The 20,805-nt window shown below is 40.3% G+C and overlaps 2 protein-coding genes across 3 annotated transcripts in view; both read right to left on the bottom strand.

Moving 5' to 3' along the window:
• LOC118558733 (type-2 ice-structuring protein-like) overlaps nucleotides 1-94 on the bottom strand; it is an 83,501-nt gene extending 83,407 nt beyond the window's left edge. Inside the window, exon 1 of the mRNA XM_036129288.1 lies at nucleotides 70-94. The gene's annotated coding sequence lies outside the window, so the exon portion shown is untranslated. The remainder of the gene's footprint in view (nucleotides 1-69) is intronic.
• The window catches only part of LOC118558731 (ladderlectin-like), a 32,832-nt gene extending 12,413 nt beyond the window's left edge, over nucleotides 1-20,419 (bottom strand). For both annotated transcript variants that reach the window (XM_036129278.1, XM_036129277.1), the window contains exon 1: nucleotides 20,338-20,419. In XM_036129278.1, coding sequence (XP_035985171.1) covers nucleotides 20,338-20,398 — 61 coding nt within the window. In that variant the 5' untranslated portion in view covers nucleotides 20,399-20,419. The remainder of the gene's footprint in view (nucleotides 1-20,337) is intronic.
• Between the last annotated feature and the right edge of the window lie 386 nt (nucleotides 20,420-20,805).

The raw sequence follows: 20,805 nt of genomic DNA on the forward strand, positions 1-20,805 counted from the left end.
ACAAACATGATAAGAACATTCAATCTCATAATGGAGTAAAAAAGATAAGCCAAAATGTTATCAGCCAACCTGATGCAGAATGATCTGTTTCCTGAATCAGTCAGCAACTTCTTGCCTTCACCACGGAATCACAGGCTACTTATACAGCTTCTAAACATGCTATCATCCACAAAATGGGGAAATGACACAAAGTAATTATGCAGAGTTACAGTCCTTGATCAGATCTGGTTCATAACTTCTGTCATAACTCAGCAAAAACCAAAACCTACATCTGTTGCAGCTGTGATGCTTATGGAACTTGCAGTAAGTTGTCATGGTCCTGGTTTGAGTGTGTTTGTGTGAGCACTGTTTTCAATAGAGGATCTCTGCTGGGAGGCAGGGCTGTTTTGTGTTTGTTTGCTGAGGATTTAAGGAGCTGCAGGTGGTCGAGTCAAGACCTCTGGGTTTTCTGAGAATGTTTGCAGAAGTTAATTTTCCTAGAAATAAAATCTTTTAGAGATGGTGAGATGAGACATTGAACCAACTGAGATTATAATTAATAAGTAATAAATATTCATTTCTCTAATTATTATCACATGTATACAAAAATATTTGTTGAAAATGTTCTGTGTGTAATTATTCTAAGAAAAGCTCTCATAGTTTAAGACAAAACACTCTTAATGAGAACAATTACAGAGGCAGACTGGTTAAAGAGTTTATTGTTAAGTTGTGGTTTGAACAGGGAAGGGTGTTGGCAGGTTGACGGTTTTCCGGGCTCTGCTGGGAAAAATGAAGAGACTGGTGAATAAGTTGGACTGGACTGGTGGAGATATTTTGTGAGGAAGAACTCACTGAAGAAGAGGCTTGGATTTGGTCTTGGGGGAGTGATGTCCAGGTTTTCGGTACAGATCCAGTTAGTTCTCTCCAGTTGGTTTGTTGGAGGATGGACAGGCAGGTGAGCTCAGGCAGGAGGGCTGAGCAGATGAATGGTCCGAGGTCCTTCATGGGTTCTCGGCAGGTTTGCTGAGAGTGTCTTTGATATGGGTCCAGAGTCTGTGGTTCTTGGCAAGGCAACTCTTTGGTAAGATGCAGGGTACTAGGAAGAAAAAAGACACAGGACTAGGTTAGGTTCACAAGGTAGGGTTTAAACAAGGAGTTGGTCTGTACCACGCTGAAGCGTAAACGAACTGACACTCTCCTCCTGGTTCCAGCTCCTTATTAAGGACTGTAATTAGTCCTGATGGAATGCCTCTGCCCGTCACGCCCTGCTGTGGAGAGAGAGGGAGGAAACCAGACCTGTACCTAGACCTGAGAGTATGACAAAGCAGGATCTTATATGTCAGGGTGTGTATTGTTTTTCTGTCACTTTAATGAAAAGGCATGGGTTTAAGTACACAGACAGTGAAAGTGCTTGTGGAACTAGGAACAGAGTAAATGGCAGACAGCCGCTTCAGAACGCCTGTCTGCCCTTTCAGTCTGTCCAAACGTTTCCCAGTTTGTTCACATTTAGGATAAATCTTCTTAAAGGAGAAGTCCGGTCAAAATCAGAATTCAAACTGCTGAAAGTACTTTAAATATAAAACTACTACATACTGTGCAAAAAATTATACGTTTTTTTAATTATGAATAATTTTCATTTAATCATGTTTATGTGGAGGAATCCATCTTGGTCAAGAATATTACTGTCACCTCCCATTTTTTTACGTCACTCGGCGGACCCGCAGTTGATCAAGTTTCAACGCTCTGTTTGTCACGGCGCACTATTTTCCAACATGGCGACGACTGGTGCTCTGTACAAAGCAGAGAGTGATGAAGTACTTAGTGGCAGTGATGAGAGTTCTGTGGAGCTTTCATCATCTGATAGCGATATGGATTTTTTTAGAAGAGTTTCTTGACAGAAACCGGACTTTTGACGGAATCCAGCGTACCTATTTCCAGTGCAAACTCAGTCGGTCCTACAGTATATATGTATACACGCCTGTGTGTGTGTGTGTGTGTGTGTGCGCTCCGCCGCAGCACGCCGGCGCTGCAGCGGAGCGCACACAACCACACACACACAGCGGAGGAGAGATCGCGCTGAAGTGACTTAAGTTATATATTTGCCCTCTAGTAAAAAGGGCAGGTGGTCATTATTGTATAAATATTAAAATATAAGAGCGTTCCAGCACATGCTGGGGCGGAGGGATACCACATCACATGTGGTATCCCTCCGCCCCTCTGCTCGGTGACCATCCCCGCAAATTCTAAATAAAAAATTCTAAAATAAAAAATAACTTACCGAAAATCCTCGCTCTCATGTCATGTTCAAAACATTCTTCTTCAAAATGGTCGCTGCATATGACGTGTTTTCTCTCTGGCCAGGAGTTAGATGGCAAATCCGCTCTCTTCAAGTTGGCAATCCAGCACCGAGCCCGGTGGCTCATGAATCAGGAAGTTGAAATAAGCAATGTTTTTTCCACTTTTACCAGTTGTGTTGGAACATCCGATGGCCATGCACGTGGGCATTGTTGCTTCAGCAAAAGCTCTTGGGAATGTCAGCGGTGAAATCCTCTGGAAATCCAAAAAAATTATTGATGATCGCAGCTGTGTAGAACGGCTCCTATTGACTTTGCATGGAAAGCGGAGAGAAATGCTGTTGCCGCTTCCGCTTTTCCACGCCCCAGGATGTGATGTCAAACGCCCCTTACTGCCCAAATATGGGCAGTAATGTCAGCCCCCATACACAGTGTTTCAGACGACAATTTATGTTTTTATTTTCTTATTGATTAAAGATAAGTTCATTAAATAACCACAAACGTATTAGTTTTAGTTATAGCTAATGATACCCTGATTTTTCCTTGTTGACCGGACTTCCCCTTTAAAACTCCAGGTTTACTGTTCAGATACCACATGCTACAGTGTTACAGAGAATAATCAGCTCCTGTAAAGGTCAACTGTAAATTCAAAATTAAATGGAGAACCCAAAAAATAGGAGGAACTAATTAATAATAAGAATCTGCAGCAAACTTACTGAATCAGTTTCTTGCTTTAAGCTCAGAATCAGCCTGGAAGCATCAGGTTTGACTAAAGAACAACATATCAGCTTTTATGCAGACTGTTATCTTGGAATCTCGAATTAAAGGTATACTATGCAACCGGGGTTGATTTTTCAGCGAGGCTCCCCCCAGAGGGCGAAAGTAAAAGTGCATAAAGATGCTCAGCTGTTCTGGTTTCTCCGTCAAGCCAGGCGCGGTTGTTTTGAGTTTAGCAGACAGGCGAACGCAACAAAAAGTTGAAAAAACGGCAGTACAAACAATGACTAACACAGTGAAAGTATGAACATCAGGGTTTCCCGCAGCGCTATTTTGGCGAGGCGGCCGCCTCGCCAAACTCACGATGCCGCCTCGCCAACATTAAAAAAAAAAAATTAATAATAATAATAATTATAAAAACTTGATATGCTTGCATGTTTATTTGACGTTAACACGCGGTTCTTTGTTGCTTTTGCGCATGCATATAGTAAATGGCAGGGCAAAAACACATGGAGTTCTCGCCGTAAAGCAAGACCGACTCTCGCGGTCTTGCACAAGACTTCTGAGCCTGTGGGTGCGGGCCGAGGGCTCTTGCAATGCGGTACCGCGCGCGAGCTATTTTTAGAAACACAACGTCACGATGACGTCACATCACGTGGTACGCAGTAGGGCAACCTTGCATAGTCCGCCGCTGTTTCGCTGTAAAAGAGACGTGCGTTACCCTTGGTTTTACTCGGTAAACGACTGCTTTTTCCAAATCTAAGACCATGGTTTTTAAACATTGTTGCTATGGAACGTGCAACAGCGACTCGAGGTACGCTGATCGGCCGCATATGAAGGATGTTTTCTTCAAGACTGCCAAGGAGAAATGTGTTCGCTGGGACCGGGGCGGTCGGCCTACACAACAGTTCAACCCGGAAAAAGTTACCAAATTCAAGTACATATGTAGCAAGCATTTTGTCGGAGGAAAGGGCACAACCGAAGAACATCCTGACCCAATTCCAGCGACATCAAGTCAAGGTAAGAGTATTTTGGTGGCCGACATGTTAATAAAGTAGCGCCTGCTACCATGACAGCATATAGGCTATCATGGTAGCAGGCGCTAACATGATAGCCTGCTACCAGGATAGCTTACTCAAAAACATTTCAAATGAGACAAACATTAAACATATACCCATTCCTGGACGGTGATTGCAAACAACAACAACAAAAAAAACGGCCGACGCTGCCATGATCACCGCGCAGGAAAAGAAAACAAAGCTTACCGTTCATCAACTCGGCCAGTTTTCCAGTCTTTTTAAGCCATCGAACCTCAAGCCATCGTTTGAGATGAAGGTTGGTGTGTTCTTCCACAGTGCGACCAGTAATCCGTGTGCCTGGGACATCGTCTTGGGAAAGTTTAACGGCTGTAAAGTCGGTCATATCTGTTATCCGTGCGTTCTCTCCTGTATGCCCTACCTAAGCGGCAAAAGGGGCGTTGCTCTTGAGACGGTGACGTCACGTGCGCGGTACCGCATTGCAAGTACGGTATTTCCCCCACAGACCACCAGGGCGGCCGAGAAAACCTTTGTTCGACCTGAAATGACTGATTTAATCATCCAAAACGGTATGGAACACATTAATTAACTGAAAAACGTTGCATAGTATGCCTTTAAAAGAAGAAGACTTGATGTGAAAAGAGCAGTGGGTGAAAATGCAGACTTTGCATTCTGGGTCAATTTAAGATAATTTATTTGACATATTTAGATGTTTTTGAGCAGCCTTGGAAACATTACAGAGTATTTTATTTGTCCTTAAGAATGCAAATATATAACTTGTATAAGTTTTTATGTTATGGCTGAACTAAAACCAAGTTATTTTATTTTTTTAAATGGAAAAAAATAGAACAATATTAGTCTGCTTTTATTGTTGTTCCAGGTAAAAGTGAATCATGGAGGGTTTCTTGACTTAAAATAAGAGCTTCCAGAAAAAAAAAAGTTTCATAACTGACAAGATATGCTGCTTTTGACCTTTTACAATAATCGTAGCTGCTCTTAAAAATAACATATGCACAACTTAATCATTTATATTTTGCATGAAAGGTTTTACATAAAATTGTGGCTGTGTTCCCTTCCACACATGAGCTATCTTTCAACAAGAGCACTTCTAATTCCTCTGTTGTACATTTGGTAAAAACGTTTTGTCTTATATCTTACCGTTGTCCAGTTGTGTACCCTTGTTAAATGGAAATGTTTTATTTGATATGAAAGAGGAAACAATGAAGTAAGGAGAAGTGTTGCATGTGCATTGTGCAATACTTAATATTCAGTAATTAATAAGCCAAAAAGTTACCCAACAAGCTCAAAGGCACACAGTGTAGTTATTTGTGTTGTTGTTTTTTTGTGTGTGTTTTGAAATTTTCTTAGAAGGGCCAGACCGGGGCTTTCTTAAAAAAAGGTAAATTTTGATGGTTCTAAGAAAAAAAGTATGATGTTGGTTTTAAGTTCCACTACTCTTTAACTTATATGCTTCCTGTGCATTACTCAGCAATACTATATAGTTTAATACAGATCTTCTTTCATCTGGCGATGCAAGCAAAACAGCTAAGCCTTTAGTGCAAACTTTACTAATAGAATATTTACATTTTCACATTTTACCTGCTCTCTTGCTGTCATAGTTTATGCTGCAGTCTTCTAACTTGACCCTAGCCAGATGTATTTCGCTCCGCCTTGCTCCACTTACATTCATCTGGGACTGATCCATAGGAATGGCCTTTTTTGAAGCAGCTGCCAGGAATGAGCCGGCACCCGCCCGGGCACCCAGCCCCGGACACCAAGTACCACCAATGCACCACCAGGCCAAGGCGCCAGCCGGCGGAGGGGAGGTGTTAGCAGGTGTTTCTCATCTTCACATATCAAGATGGTGTCATGAACAGAACCAGAGGACCCAGAATTCTGCCAATCAAGACAGGTAGAGTTTAAAGACATTTTTTTATGGAAAACTGCTGCAGGTAGCAGGGAAATAGTAAAAAGGCAGTCAATGGGTAAGAACCAGAATGACAGAGGTAGGCAGGATGACCGAAGGGATAACCAGAGTCCGTAATCTGAGAGCACATCCACAGTCAGAACCGGGTAATCAGAAATCCACAAACAGTCCAAATCAGAATCCGAGGGCTGAGTCAGGGCACAGATACAGGTCCGGTAACTGGCAGGAAAACAGGTCTGACAAGGACAAGGCAGGCTCAGAGAATCCAAAGACAGAAAAAGAGTCAGGTAACAGGCAGGTAATCAGGTCCAGCAGAGATCAGGCAAGCTCAGAGAATCAGGAGAAAAAACCAGGTCAGATCACAGGCAACCAGGCAGACATAAAACGCTGGATTAGACTCACTGGAGGCTCGAAATAATCTGGCACTAGTGTCTGGTCTGAGGACTGCTTCTATAGTGAAACAGGTGGATCTGATGAGCATTGATTAGAACGGGGCGGAGCTTCACAGGTGTGTCAGGTGGTAATCAGACCAGCACTAGTGCCGAGATTATGACAGAAGGAATACCCAGGCGGCTGGACACAGTTGGAAGGCTTCAGAGCATTAGCTCACCTCAGTGGTACCAGACCACAACCTTTCTCCTTGTTTGCTCCGTTTCAGAGAAATTCCTTGACTAATTCCTCTTTCACTCTGCCATCTCACTCCGCCTCTCCGCCTCTCTGCCTGTTCGGACGCTTTTTTCTCTGCTCCCTGCTTGCTTGCATTTTCCTGCCTTTTACTTTTTATCTCCTTTTTATCTCTTAACCTAAACCAGAGAAAGTTGGATTTAGTTATTTTATTTATTTTCTTTTACTTATTTTTTGATTTTGATTTTGAAAAGATGCCTTCCTTCACCACAATGGACTTTGACAAGCTTTTACAGAAGATAGCTGTTATAGAACTGAAAATCTGTCGACTCGAAGTGAATTATGATGTAAGCGCCGCGCATGGAAATGAAACAACCCTGCCTGTGATTCCGAACGGTAACCACCAGCCCAGCGACTCAGCGAACAAACAGTTCCCTGAGGAAAATGAGAATCCCTGGACCACTCTGGGTGCAAGACCAAAGGATCAACGAACCCCACACTTAGACAAAGAAAATTGGCCGAGACTACAGAGAGATGTCCCAAGTCAAGTGAAACAACAGCGGGCTGTTCTCAAAACAAATGATAGGAGTAAACCTGCTGGAAATGTTGGAATTCCATAACTAAACAGATTCACTCCGCTCCAAAATGTGACCCAGGAGGACAAAAATCAGAGGTATGTCAACGATTTTCGTTCTAAGACATCAGAGAAAAGACATGCCACAGGGCCAAGGATCCTGATATTATGCAATGGATCTGTAAGGGGGATTAAACATTTCTGTAACAAGAAAAACACAGAGGTGTTGATTTATAACGACAAGAACTGTGGCCTGGTGTCTGATGTTTCAGACATCCTTCCAAGGGTCTTGAAAGAACGTCCGACCTTAGAAAAACTCATAATACAAGCTGAAGCCCTGAAGGACGTCACCCGTATAAGAAAATCAGAAGTATTGAAAGAGAATTACATTCGTCTGTTGAACTTAGTTGATGGCCTTGATGTCAAGGTGTTTCTCAGTGGCCCTCATGCGCCCATTAATTGTGGAGATGAGATTTTTTCCAGAATTCTGATGCTAAACAAATGGCTGGAAAAAAACATGCAAACAAACAACTGTAACCTTCATAGACAACTTTAACATCTTTTGGGAGAGGAGACATCTTCTCAGCGACAATGGTTTCTCTCTAAATAGGTCAGGTGCAAAACGGCTGATTTCAAACATCTTCTATTCTGTGAACCATGCATCATCAGCTTTGTTCCAAAACAAAGTACATCCAGTGCCAAAACAAATGATAAGCCCAGTGCAGCCCAAACAAGCCAAGATAAAGATGGCCAGAAAGATGACACAGAAAGAGGCGTCGTCAGAGCTACAGGAGGATTCATCCCAGATCTCAGCAGGACAAAGAGAGGACAAAGAACCTCCATCGTCACGAACACCGTTCCAGACTGGACCCGCCTCCCTTTCTTCTCCACAAAGCCCAGAAGTTCCTTTTGTGGAATTTTCTCACAACATGAACACAGTATTTAAGATTGACCTACAGATGGCATCCTCTCCATATAGCCATTCTGCTGTGAATAAACCAGGATTTTCCAAAGGCCTCAGAGCCTCAGATCGTCCTCCTCTACGTGTCACAGAACATTCTGGTACTGAGGAACTCCAAATTACTTTGCTGGGATACAGATTGGGCCCTTACCGCACGTTTATCAGACATGACAGTTTCCAGCATCAGCTTGGGCCTTTTGTCGGAGATTAAGGAATATCTGTGATAATACGTGGCAGAAATAAGAAAAACAAAAGGATAAACAGGAACAAATACTTAAAAGTCATAACCTGTCAGATGCAACCTGTCACAGAGACATCATCAACCACTAAGTCATATAAACTGGGTTTATTAAACATTAGATCTCTGTCAGGAAAATCCCTTTTAATTAATGACTTCATTATTGACAATCTTGATGTAATGTTTTTAACAGAAACATGGCTGCATGAATTTAGTGAAGCAGCTATTCTGATGGAGTCGACACCTCAAAACTACAATTTTCTTTGTGAGAGCAGACAGCAAAGGAAAGGTGGAGGAGTAGCAACATTGTTTAATGATTCACTAAAGTGTAAAAAGGTGTTTTTGGGAAAATTCGACTCTTTTGAACGTTTGGCTCTCCAGGTAAAGAGCCCGGTACAAACTTTGTTTCTGAATGTGTACAGGCCTCCTAAGTCCACATCAAACTTTTTTAAGGATTTTAGTGACCTCCTGTCTGTGATATGTGTTGATTATGACTGTTTAATTATTGTGGGAGATTTCAACTTTCATGTTGACAACCCTGAAGACAGAAGTGCAAAAGAACTCTGTGACACACTTTGAAACTTTGGTTTAACTCAACATGTTAAACAGCCAACACACAAACAGGGACACACATTAGACTTAATCATCACTAAAGGTCTAAAGATTTCTAGGGTCAATGTAACTGATGTTGCCCTATCTGATCACTTTTCTGTTACCTTTGAAAGCATCATTTCCAGTGACTCATTTAGCCAAAGGGACATCGTAAGAAAACGCACCTTTAAGGACAATGCCACGGAAACTTTTATTCAAGCTTACTCTGCTTCTTCAACCATGGGCTGCAACTCAGTAGATGAGCTAGTAGATAACTTTCATTCTAAAGTCTCAGACATCATTGACTGCATTGCTCCAGTTAAAGTGAAAGTTCTTTCCGGGAAGAAAAAATCTCCTTGGAGAAATGCTCCAGCAGTTAGAGGTGAAAAAAGGGAGTGTCGAAAAGCTGAACGCAGAAGGAGAAAGAACAGACTCCAGGTTCACTATGACATCTATAAAGAGAGACTTTACAGATATAACTCACAACTGAAAAATGCAAGAGAATCTTTCTTCTCAGAGATCATCAAGATCGACAGGTTAACAAATCCTCCTGTGTCCGTGGCTTCCGAACTCCACTCCACCAGGGCCTGCAATGAATTTGCTAAATTCCTTACTGAGAAAATCCTAAAAATTAGAGGATCAGTCTATACTTCCATATCAACTCCAGAACCAATGCTGTATTCAAACTTATCAATAAATTGTTACATTTTTTCTCATACACTTTTGTGTTGGCTTTTTATGTTACCTCCCCTGTACCCCTAGACCTTTGGGGTCGTAACAGTGTGGCTGCTGTTATTTGATGGAATAACCTCCCTATTCAGATCACATGTGCCCCTTCTGTGACGTTCTGTTCTGGTTTATGTTTATCATTTGGTTAAGTAGCTCTTTCCGCCTTTGGGTTTATTTCCGTTTTTGGATTCTAGTTTAGCCCCTTTATTGTGTTAGTTATCTGGTCCCTGTTTTTGCTCTGTTTTTAGTTCCATGCTTGATTTGTTCGGTTTTGTCCTTGATTAGTTTCCTTCCGCTCACCTGTCTATCCGCCTATTTAAACCTCCCTCAGTCCTCTGCTACCTGTCAGGTCGTCACCTATTATTCCATGTGTGCATCCCTTGTTTGTGGTCCCTACCTGGTAAGAGCTCCCAGCATCTTGATCCTGTTTTGTAATCTGTTCTGTATTTTTCTGCCCAGTTCTGTTTACCTGTCAAGTCTCACTTGGATGTCTGCCTTACCCCTTTTTTGGATCCTGTTCTGTTTGCCCGTTTGATTCCCTCTCCTCACCTTCCCTCAAATAAATCACAGTTAAAAGCATTGCAACTGTGTTTGGCTGAATTCCGGATTCTTCACCACACCGATCATAACACCTTCAATGTCCAGTTTTAAAACTTTTCTGAAAATTGAAACTTTCTGTTTTCATTTTTTTACTTCTGTTTTTATATTTTTACTGATTTTGTTCACTGTTCTTATTATATGCCCTTTGCAATGTTTCTTGATTTTACATGTTGCAGCTGCATTTGTTTTACAGTTCCCTATAATTAATAAAGTAGTAGTAGTCGCCCATTGAAATGCTGGAGATGGGATGGGATGGGGTTGCAAGGGGTGCACTAGCACCCCTCGCAACCCCATGAGGGATAAAGCGAGTACGAAAATGTATGGATGGATAGTAGTAGTAGGAGTATTAGTAGTAGTACTTAAAGATTAGAGGAATTTAAAACCGGCATCATACTTTTTTCTTTTATCCATCAAAATTTACTTTTTTTTAAGATACCCCAGCTAAAAGCATTTAAAAAAGGGTTCCAGCAAAACCACAGAGAACTATTGGGTAACTTTTTCGCTTATTAATTATTGCATATTTAGACATAGCCATTCACACAATGAACATGCAACATTTCTGTCTATTTCAAAAGTTCCTCTTTCATTTCAAATAAAACATTTCCATTTATGGGGGCTACACAAATGGACAATGATAAGACATAAGAAAAAAATGTGGCCGAGTAGTTAAAAATGCTAGTGGTTTTGTTGAAAGCTATCATGTGCAGGGACAAATATAGTGGGGTGGCATAGGGTGGCAACCGCCTGCAGCTCTAAATTCAAGCTACAGTTAACAGCATGTCGTGTGGTATGATTGTGAAACTTCTTATGTTCGACAACATTGAATGCAGCATTAGGTAACCCTACAAGTCTCAAGGCAGCACTGAGTGGAGGGAAGCGAGAGGAGAGCAGCACATGTCCTGCAAAGTTATGCACTTGCTGCAGTGAAAATGCACATCGCTCAGTAAAATAGCACATCCATGATGAACAGTAATTAAAATATGACCAACAGAGCTACTTTTAATTATATTCTGCATGTCATTAAGGCCTGGGTCATCCTGTACCACACAGAGAACAGGTGGATGCGGGATTAACCAGGCTGAAGTTACCGGTAAAAACTGAATGCTAGCTCAGAAGGAGCTAATTGTAAGTTAGAGCTGATTACTAATTCATCCAGCAAAAAGGGAGGTGGAGGTTTACTCTGATGAGCATCACCAAGGTCCTCATAAGAGACAGAGAGCAGAGGGACATTCACATGAGCTACAGTTAAACTTGTTTGTGCTCAGTCATCATTGTGCCCTGTCCTTGCTTATCATCTTACCCATCTGGAGAAGTTTTCTGGGCACTCTGAGTTTCTGACACAATGTAGCCTCTTTTTTGAGCTGCAGTGCCAGCAGAAGCGGTTCGGATGCAGCAGAGGTGTAGCATTGCCCAAATTAGTCCTTTTTTATTAAAACGTATTCAACAAACATTCTAACTGTTATTGTTTAATGCTATGTCAACTAGGAAAGTGTTTTTATCTTGGACTGATGGCACGCTCATTGACATTTTCAAACTGGTGAGGTTAGTAGCAGAGGTGCTGCTTCTTACATGTCATGCAAATAATAAAAAAAATGTTGCTTTAAAGTTTTATTTGCTTTGAAAGTATTGCACCTGAAGTGCAATACTTTCCAACATAAATCCTGTCTGAGTACTGATGTTACCTTTGAACAGCCACAGGTTTTGCTGGTGTAAAACAGTTTTATGTATTTCCAAAAAAGCTGGACTGATGACAAGTGCAGGATCCACCTACCGTTTGTCAGGCTAAGCCTCAGACATGAAGAAGCTTCCTTCTTTTACTTCCCTTTTCTCTATAGCTATGAAGCAACGCAACACATCAACCACACCCTTTTATTTTGTTACGCTCAAGATATAATCTAATGTATTGTAAAACAGTTGCTTTATACACTTTTTTTGTAGATTAACCCCTCCTTTCTTGTTCTTTGCTAGTTTAAACAGCAAGCATTAAAATATGTTTTTCTGGTTGTGTTTTTCCTCTGTGGTCTTTTGTTTTTCCTATACAACATTCAGCAGTAGAAGCTAAAGTCTAAATAATCAATTTTCCGGAAATCATATGAGTTTGCATGCATACATAAAACATAGTTTAGCAAATTGAGCCTTTTTACTTCAGACTGTACATTCAAATATGGAGTTTATAAATTTCATTTATCTTGCCCAAAAATACAAAATAACTCCAATCTTGGTGGATTTTAATTATAAATCAGATCAGATAAACTATGTTTGAATAAAAATAAAAGTTCTACAAGTTACAATCTGTTTTACTGAAAAACAAAGAGGATGAGAGCATAAAACATATTCTCCAGTTTGTACTTAAAAAGTTTTTACTTGATATCTTTTCAGGTAAAATAAAGTAATAGCTATAAAACTATCAGACATGTAAGCCAATGTGAAGTCACCTTTTGAAACCACTTTCCTTCAAGTGGAAGCTTTTCAGTCAGAGGTGGAAGAGGGGCTATTCAGAAACAAGGTTGGGAAGAAGCATTTCTTAGATTCTGTGTTTAAGTCTTTGTAGAGATCTTTTTCTATATTTCAAAGACGAGATATTCAAACATAAATTGTGTTAGATTGTGTGCTGAAAAAGAGCATGAAAAACATCTCAGGATACACACTCAGGTTATGTGCAGGGGCCAGGCCTAAACCACTCTACTTTACATGTGCTGTGGGTTTTCAACGATTTGGATTTAATTATTCTGGAGTAATTAAGACATTTTTAATACATAATACAGGAATTGTGAAACTTTACACATAATCCACAAAATGCAAAAACCAACAGACAAACTTCATTGTCATCTAGTGGTACATTCACAATGAACATTTGAGCCTTTAAAGGAGAAATAAGTAAGATGTTCACTGCAAGATCAACATAGGATGGAAGTAACATTAACAAAAACGATTTAAATGTGAAAAAGGAAGGATTTAAAAGCAAAATATGTTCCCTTTTAAGAGGTAATGCTGTGAGTTATTATGTTAGAGCCCCCTATATCCATATGTCAGACAAATAAAATACAGACTGGGATATAAGGCACAAAAAATCTAAAACAATGCTTTACGTTTGGATCCACACTAGTAAATTGGTTTGAATCTGTGTATATGAATGTTTAGCATTTTATTATAAATTACAATTTGGATCCAAGTAAATCAAATACTGTGTTTTTTTAGTAACTTTTGGATCCTTTATACTCAATCGCCCCTTAACAGCATTAAAGCAACACATCTTTTTCTTTAAACATGAGAAAATTTGAGAATCGTTGGTGAATACTATAAATTCAAAGTAGCAAGAACAGAAAATAAGACAATACAGAAAACATTTTGAAACACTTACATTTAGGCTCAAAACAACTGAAATTATTGTTGTATTTTACTCAATATATCAGTTTAATGAAACAAGCATTGAAATTCTTATGAGAAGTAAATTAACAGGTCAATGTTGAAGGTTAAAATAGAAAGCACCAAACCCTGCCCAAACTTATTTGAAAATTCACCAAATTTTGAATAAAATTGCCCTCAATGGAAACTTAAGGATTTAAATGGAATCAATTGCCAAATAGTGTTTTGTGTGCAACCTGTGGCTCCAGAGCCGCATGTGGCTCGTAAAAACTTAGACCAAAAATGCGGGGGGTGGGGGGGGGATTGGTCAATATTTCTGAATGTAAAGGTCATTTAAAATTGCTAGCTTTAGGATGCATTTAGTTCTTCAATATTTGCATAATATTTGCAGAAAGAAAGAAACTAATGGTGTGTATAATATTTTACTATAGATAAATGAAGTATCTTTTTGTCAATAGCTAGCAAATGACTTGCTTTGCTGTAAAAATTAAATGTCTAATTCAAGAAAATGTATTAAGCCTAAACATAAAAATACTGTTGGTGAAATAATAACTGTTGATCTTTAATTAAAAAAATGTAAACAAATTTCCTATAGTATACCATAAAAAGAAGCTCTTGTTTCAAAGAGATTATTAACTTTTGTGGCTCTAAACAAAATTTGTTTAGCTGGGCCGAGGGCAAAAATGGCTCTTCGGGTTGTAAAGGTTGCTGACCCCTGCCCTAGGCCATAGTTTAATGATCGACTTTGTTGTCGTTTCATCTAACCATGCGGCCACATGGGTTGGACAATCGGGTGAAGAGGCAGGCAGTTCGGCTGGTCGCCAGAGCAAAAAGTCGGTCTTGGGAAGAGTTTGGAGAGGCCATGAAGAAAGACTTCCGTACGGCTTCGACGCAATTCTGGTCCACTATCCGGCGTCTCAGGAGGGGGAAGCAGTGCAGTACCAACACTGTTTTTAGTGGGGGTGATGTGCTGCTGACCTCGACCTGGGACGTCATGCGTCAGTGGGCGGAATACTTCGAAGACCTCCTCAATCCCACCAACAGGTCTTCTATTGCAGAAGCAGAGTTCTCCCATCTCTGGTGCTGAGGTCGCTGAGGTTGTTAAAAAGCTCCTCGGTGGCAAGGCCCCGGGGGTGGATGAGATTCGCCCGGAGTACCTTAAGGCTCTGGATGTTGTGGGGCTGTGTTGGTTAACGCAGCTCTGCAACATTGCGTGGACATCGGGGGCAGTTCCCCTGGATTGGCAGACTGGGGTGGTGGTCCTCCTATTAAAAAGGGGGACCGGAGGGTGTGTTCCAACTACAGAGGAGTCACATTCTTAAGCCTTCCTTAACAGTGGAACACTGAATAAGCTCTGCACCCTCAGCAGGATTCTGTAGGGGGCATGGGAGTTTGCCCAACCAGTCTACATGTGCTTTGTGGATCTGAAGAAGGCATTCGACCGTGTCCCTCGAGGGATCATGTGGGGAGTTCTCCGGGAGTATGGAGTACCGGGCCCTTTAATAAGGGCTGTCAGGTCTCTGTATGACCGGTGTCAGAGTCTGGTTCTCATTGCCGGCAGTAAGTCGGACTCGTTTCCGGTGAGAGTTGGAGTCCGCCAAGGTTGCCCTTTGTCACAGATTCTGTTCATAATTTTTAGGGAAAGAATTTCTGGGTGTAGCCAAGGTGTTGAGGGGATCCGATTTGGTGGCTTTAGGATTGCGTCTCTGCTATTCGCGGATGACGTGGTCCTATTGGCTTCATCAGGGCGTGATCTACAGCTCTCACTGGAGCGGTTCGCAGCCGAGTGCGAAGCGGCTGGGATGAGAATCAGTGCCTCCAAATCCGAGACCATGGTCTTGAACCGGAAAAGGGTAGAGTGCCTTCTCCGTGTTGGGGAGGATGTGCTGCACCCAGTGGAGGAGTTTAAATATCTTGGGGTCTTGTTCAGGAATGAGGGGAAGATGGAGCATGAGATCGACAGGCAGATTGGTGCGGCATCTGCTGTGAAGCGGGCGCTGTACCGATCCGCCAAAAGGCGAATCTCTCAATATACCGGTTGATCTACGTTCCTACCCTCATCTATGGTCATGAGCTTTGGGTCGTGACTGAAAAGAACGAGATCCCGGATACAAGCATCCGAAATGAGTTTTCTCTGTAGTGTGTCTGGGCTCTTCATTTGAGATAGGGTGAGGAGCTCAGTCATCCGGGGAGGACTCAAAGTAGAGCCGCTGCTCCTCCACATCAAGAGGAGCCAGTTAATGTGGCTCGGGCATCTGGTTAGGATGCCTCCTGGACGCCTCCCTGGTGAGATGTTCCGGGCACGTCCCACCGGGAGGAGGCCCAGACAGAGACCCAAAACCATAGTTTAAAGACGTTTACGTAAAACAAGTCCAGTTGCTTTGTTTTTTGCTCATTTTGAAATACATGTCCAGTTCTTTTATTTTTTAACCTTTTTTATTGAGCTAGTAGCTTTGTTGTTAGCTACAGTGAAAAGGATTAGCTTTCATTAACTTCCTGTTGGTCAAATGTGCGGCTTTTAAAGGTTTCCCTCTGTCGTCTTATCAGTTCAAATATATTATTTTCAGATACATAATCATATAAGAATAAGAAACCAACATCCTTAAGGTGAGTGATTTTTCATTTGACAAAAAAACATTTTTAAAATGTTATTTTATCAGGCCCAATGGGCTTCAAAAGAAAAGCAGTATCTGTATGGATCACTGCTGCACATAGTAGTTATTCCATGAGAGCGATCTAATAATTTTATGGAAACGTAACCTCACCGTCTTCAACAGCCTCCTCAGCTGCAAGTTTAATTTCCACACCTTGGAAAGGTAAGTGAAAAAATATGTTAAATTCTTTATATAGCAAAGCAGATTATGATAAATCAGTCCTAAAACAAAGTGAAAGGTCAATAACCTGCTGGATCTCTCCCGTTTCCAGCTCAGTTTAACAAAAATCAGAATTTTATCTTCTAACTATAATGTTCTTAATTCCAGGTCATCCTAATATGAGACAACTATCAGACTTGTTTTTTCAGGGAAAACCAGGGAGAAGAAGGCAGAATATCTAAGGAGCTCCCCTAAAAGCACCAGCACACAGCTGAAGAAAGAGGCAGAACCAGGGCCGGATTATCCATAAGGGCCAGTGGGCCAGTGCCCAGGGGCACCAACCATGGGGGGGGGGGGCACCACATGACACATGCTTTAAAAATATATTTTTCATAAATGTGTTATATTATTTACTTGAAATTGTTGAAAGGCCATGCATGTATTTACTAACTTAGTAAATAGTAAATTACATTACAGAGATCCCCTTGATTATGTCTGATGTTTTTGACCGGAGGACAGCACAGGTAAGGGGGGGGGGGGGGTTGAGGTATAGTGCCCAGGGGCACCACATTGTCTTAATACGGGCCTGAGCAGAACTGAACCAAGTGTTTAGTTTTAGGGATCTAAACTTGACCCTGAGCTGGGAAGCAGGACAAATTATGCAAACATAATCCACCAGAGGGCACTGTGTGTACACATGGAAACATTGGTAAAAGTTATTTTTTTCATTTAACTGCCAGTTTATTTTGAGAGCTGTGTCAGTGAAAATAATATATCAGAGACATTTCAAATAATTGCATGCCCTTTTTTTGTATGTTATCTATTTTAGGCTATTTTTTACAAGCATTGCAAAATGCTAAAGACAGATTGAACCCACTAATGCAAGTTTGTCTGTTTGCATTCTCCACAAATGTAAAAAATTTAGTGGAAACTTGAGATCCTAGAGAAGTTTTAAGACAAAACACTAAGTAAAATTAAAACATATATAAACTAATGTTCATATGTGTAACACAGTAAATATTAACTGAATTTAAGTCGCTGATATTTTGTCACTGAAAGAGTCGATAGGAATAAGTCAAGTCAGCAGTGTTTACCCGTGAAAATTGTACATATGACTATAAATTTTGCAAACACAGCCATATTAAACATATTTTAAACAAATGGAGAGTGTACTGGTGGAAGAGAATGGCGAGAGACTGGTTAGACTGAAGTTTAGATTGAAGTCCAAAGCTGAAGTAATACAGAAGGTAAACATTCATAAATCAAAGGCAGGGAACAAACCACACAAAATCTTGTTCCTATGCTTCAAAGGTTTATTTTTGAAAGGCCGAAGATTAAACAAGAAAGTTTAGGTTAAATTATATATTTTTTATTTTTATTTTTAACACATTCAGCTCAATTTAAAGAGAGAAAATCCACCCTCTGTTTATTTTTGGCTTCATTTTAGTAGGTTGCAATAAAGAGAAATTATGTGAAGGAAAGAAGCAGAAATGAGTTTTAGGATATCTGAGGCTTCAAAAAGGCAGGTTAACAGAAACACGTAACACTAATCCTCCTCTGGATTCTGCATCTTTGTGAACCTCTGACTCATCAGATTTTCTTGGCGCAGACAGAAGGAAGTTGGACATAACAGTAGCAGTCATCCCAGCACTTTTCACCTTTGAGCAAGAGAACAAATCAGTCAACATCATTAAAACAAAAACCCTGAAAGCATCCACAGTATCATAATTATGGGAAAGGTTGATATTAAAATCTTTTGATCCCCCTTAAATAAAATAAAAAAATGAAGATAAACGATCTTTAATCCAGTAAATGTAAATGTATGGCAACTAAAACTCCAGCAGGGCCTGTCTCTCTAAAACTCTTGCTTACAGAGTAAACCAGCTAATCACCAATGAGTCCCTTTACCTTCTAAGAAAACACAATCATGTGTGATATTTTTTTTTACTAGAATAGTTCATCTGCAAACAGCGCTGCCCTCCCTTATAATTATTAGGCTCTCCGTTACACCAGTTTGTGTAGTGCAGAGGGCTTCCATCGCTCCACAGCCAAACGCTCATCTGAAAGAAGGAATTCAACAGAAGTCATGTTTCATCCAATGTTTCACAAAATACTTAATAGTTAGACTTTACAGGTGAAAATACCTCCTGTGCATCAGTGCCTCCAATCCATGTTTCTTTAGACCCATGAGATGCCGTAGTTATCACAGACTGAACCTGATGATACTCATCCAAGTCATGAACTGATGCCAGGTTTGCCCCCATGGACAGACAGTTTTTCTACAGACAAACACAGAATGATGTTCTGAAGTAATAGCTGAGCTTTTTCAATTAAGTATTTTGAAATAAGTCTGAGTAACAGAAAATAAGAGCAAAATGTTGTTGGAACTCACCTCAGCTCTAGCCCAAGACAAGGCTTTGGCAACATAGCGGAAGCAGCGACTCTTAATCAGAGACCAGCCAGGAGGACAAGAATTGGATCTCTTGACCATGTCAATTTCTTCTGATGACAAAGAGATGGAGAGTCTCAGCTAAATACATTGTATGTGCAGTCTAAATAATTATATTTACTTTATTTAATCATGGGTTATTACATCAAGTTGACACAAAATCAAAAAATATGCCACATGAGCTGTAAGTGAAATAAATAAGGCATGACCGTTTCTCTATGCCACTGAGATGGACAAGGAGCCATATTTACCTGACCACCAGGCACAGTTGGGAATAACATAAGAGAGTTAAACAAAAAGATCTGTAAAGCTCTCCATGAAGAGTGCTAATAGTGGCATCCTGGGAACACCAAGTCTCCATAACAACCTTTACAAGCCAGCCACTCGCCCGTTTAGGAGGAACCGCCCCAAACAAAAATATGTAGGTTTTGCTGCCACAAAGTGTTGTCAGAATCTACTTTTATTATTTTGTTATTTGAATTTTATTAAACTGCTTCGAGGTTCTGCTGTAAAATGGTAATGCTGATAATATTTCATCATAGATTTATTTTCTCAAATTGAGATTTTTATTGTGATACACCCTATTGGTTTCTGTTAAAGCTCTTCTCACTCTTAAGTACAATTTTATTTTAAATAGCTCCTTTAAGGTAAAAATACAATGTGCCTCACAGACAAAATGTCTCCTTTATGCTGGTGAAGATTCTCAGTCATCCAGGTCATGGTCATTCCAAAAAAAGGTAGAAAACAAAGCAACTTACTTGAAGACGACTTTCAGTCATCCAACTTTTAATTAAATCCAGGGATTCAAGTTCTGCGCAACAAAGCATTTTTTTCTAAGAGAATCAGCAATGTTTGATGGTTACATAGCATTCTGTGTGTTTAAAATACTGTAAAATAAAATAGGGACTTGTTTTATGAACATTAAAGCCTCCTCCATAGAGGTATAGTGAGATCAGGCCCAATGGGCTTTAAAAGGAAAGTAGTATCTGTATGGATCCCTGCTACAGATGGTAGTTATTCCATGAGAGCGATCTAATAATTATATGGAAACGTAACCTCACCGTCTACAACAGCCTCCTCAGCTGCAAGTTCAATTTCCACACCTTGAAAAGACAAATGGAAAAACATGTTAAATTCTTTGTTTAGCAAAGCAAATTATGATCAATCTGTCCTAAAACGAAGTGAAAGGGTCACTAACCTGCTGGATCTCCCATGTTTCAAGCTACAGCTATAGAAAAAAGAGCTCAGTTTAACAAAAATCTGAATTTTAACTTCTAACTAAAATGTTCTTCATTCCAGGTATACCCTACAGGGATACAACTATCAGAGTCGTTTTTTATTATAATATATGTGGTTAGATTAGATCAGTCTGTCTGCAGAAATAAAGAACCGTTGTCAGGATTATTCTCTCTAACAGACCAAAGTCAGAGAAACTCACCAGCAGCTTGACTCAGAGCCAACAAGGCAGAAAGAAACAGCAGCCCAGTCAGAACCTTCATGATGCAGATTGAAGACGATAATCACCTTCAATAAAGACAGTCTCAGTTTAATAATGAAGTCGTAGAAGTTAAACATAAAGCTTTTTAACAATGCCACAGCAGAATTACTGTAAATCCATACAGTCTCCCTGATGGGTTTTGGAAGCTTTCAAGACAGCTGATTATTTAAAGAATAGAGCCAGAGTGCATGTTTTAAATTGAATAAAAAAAAAAGTGAACCTTTGTTGTTGTTTTTTTATTATTCTTAAAACATTTTTTCACATGTTATCATCATGTTTTAACAAGGTTTTGAACAAATTTGCATAAAATGAGTTGAATTTAAATCACTAGCACCATACAAAACAGATCAGATTAGGTGAATATATGACAATTTACTAACTTCTGAGCGCGCAGTGAGACAACACGCA

This window comes from Fundulus heteroclitus, unplaced genomic scaffold (genome assembly GCF_011125445.2).
Source record: "Fundulus heteroclitus isolate FHET01 unplaced genomic scaffold, MU-UCD_Fhet_4.1 scaffold_153, whole genome shotgun sequence".
Classification (NCBI taxonomy): Eukaryota; Metazoa; Chordata; class Actinopteri; order Cyprinodontiformes; family Fundulidae; genus Fundulus; species Fundulus heteroclitus.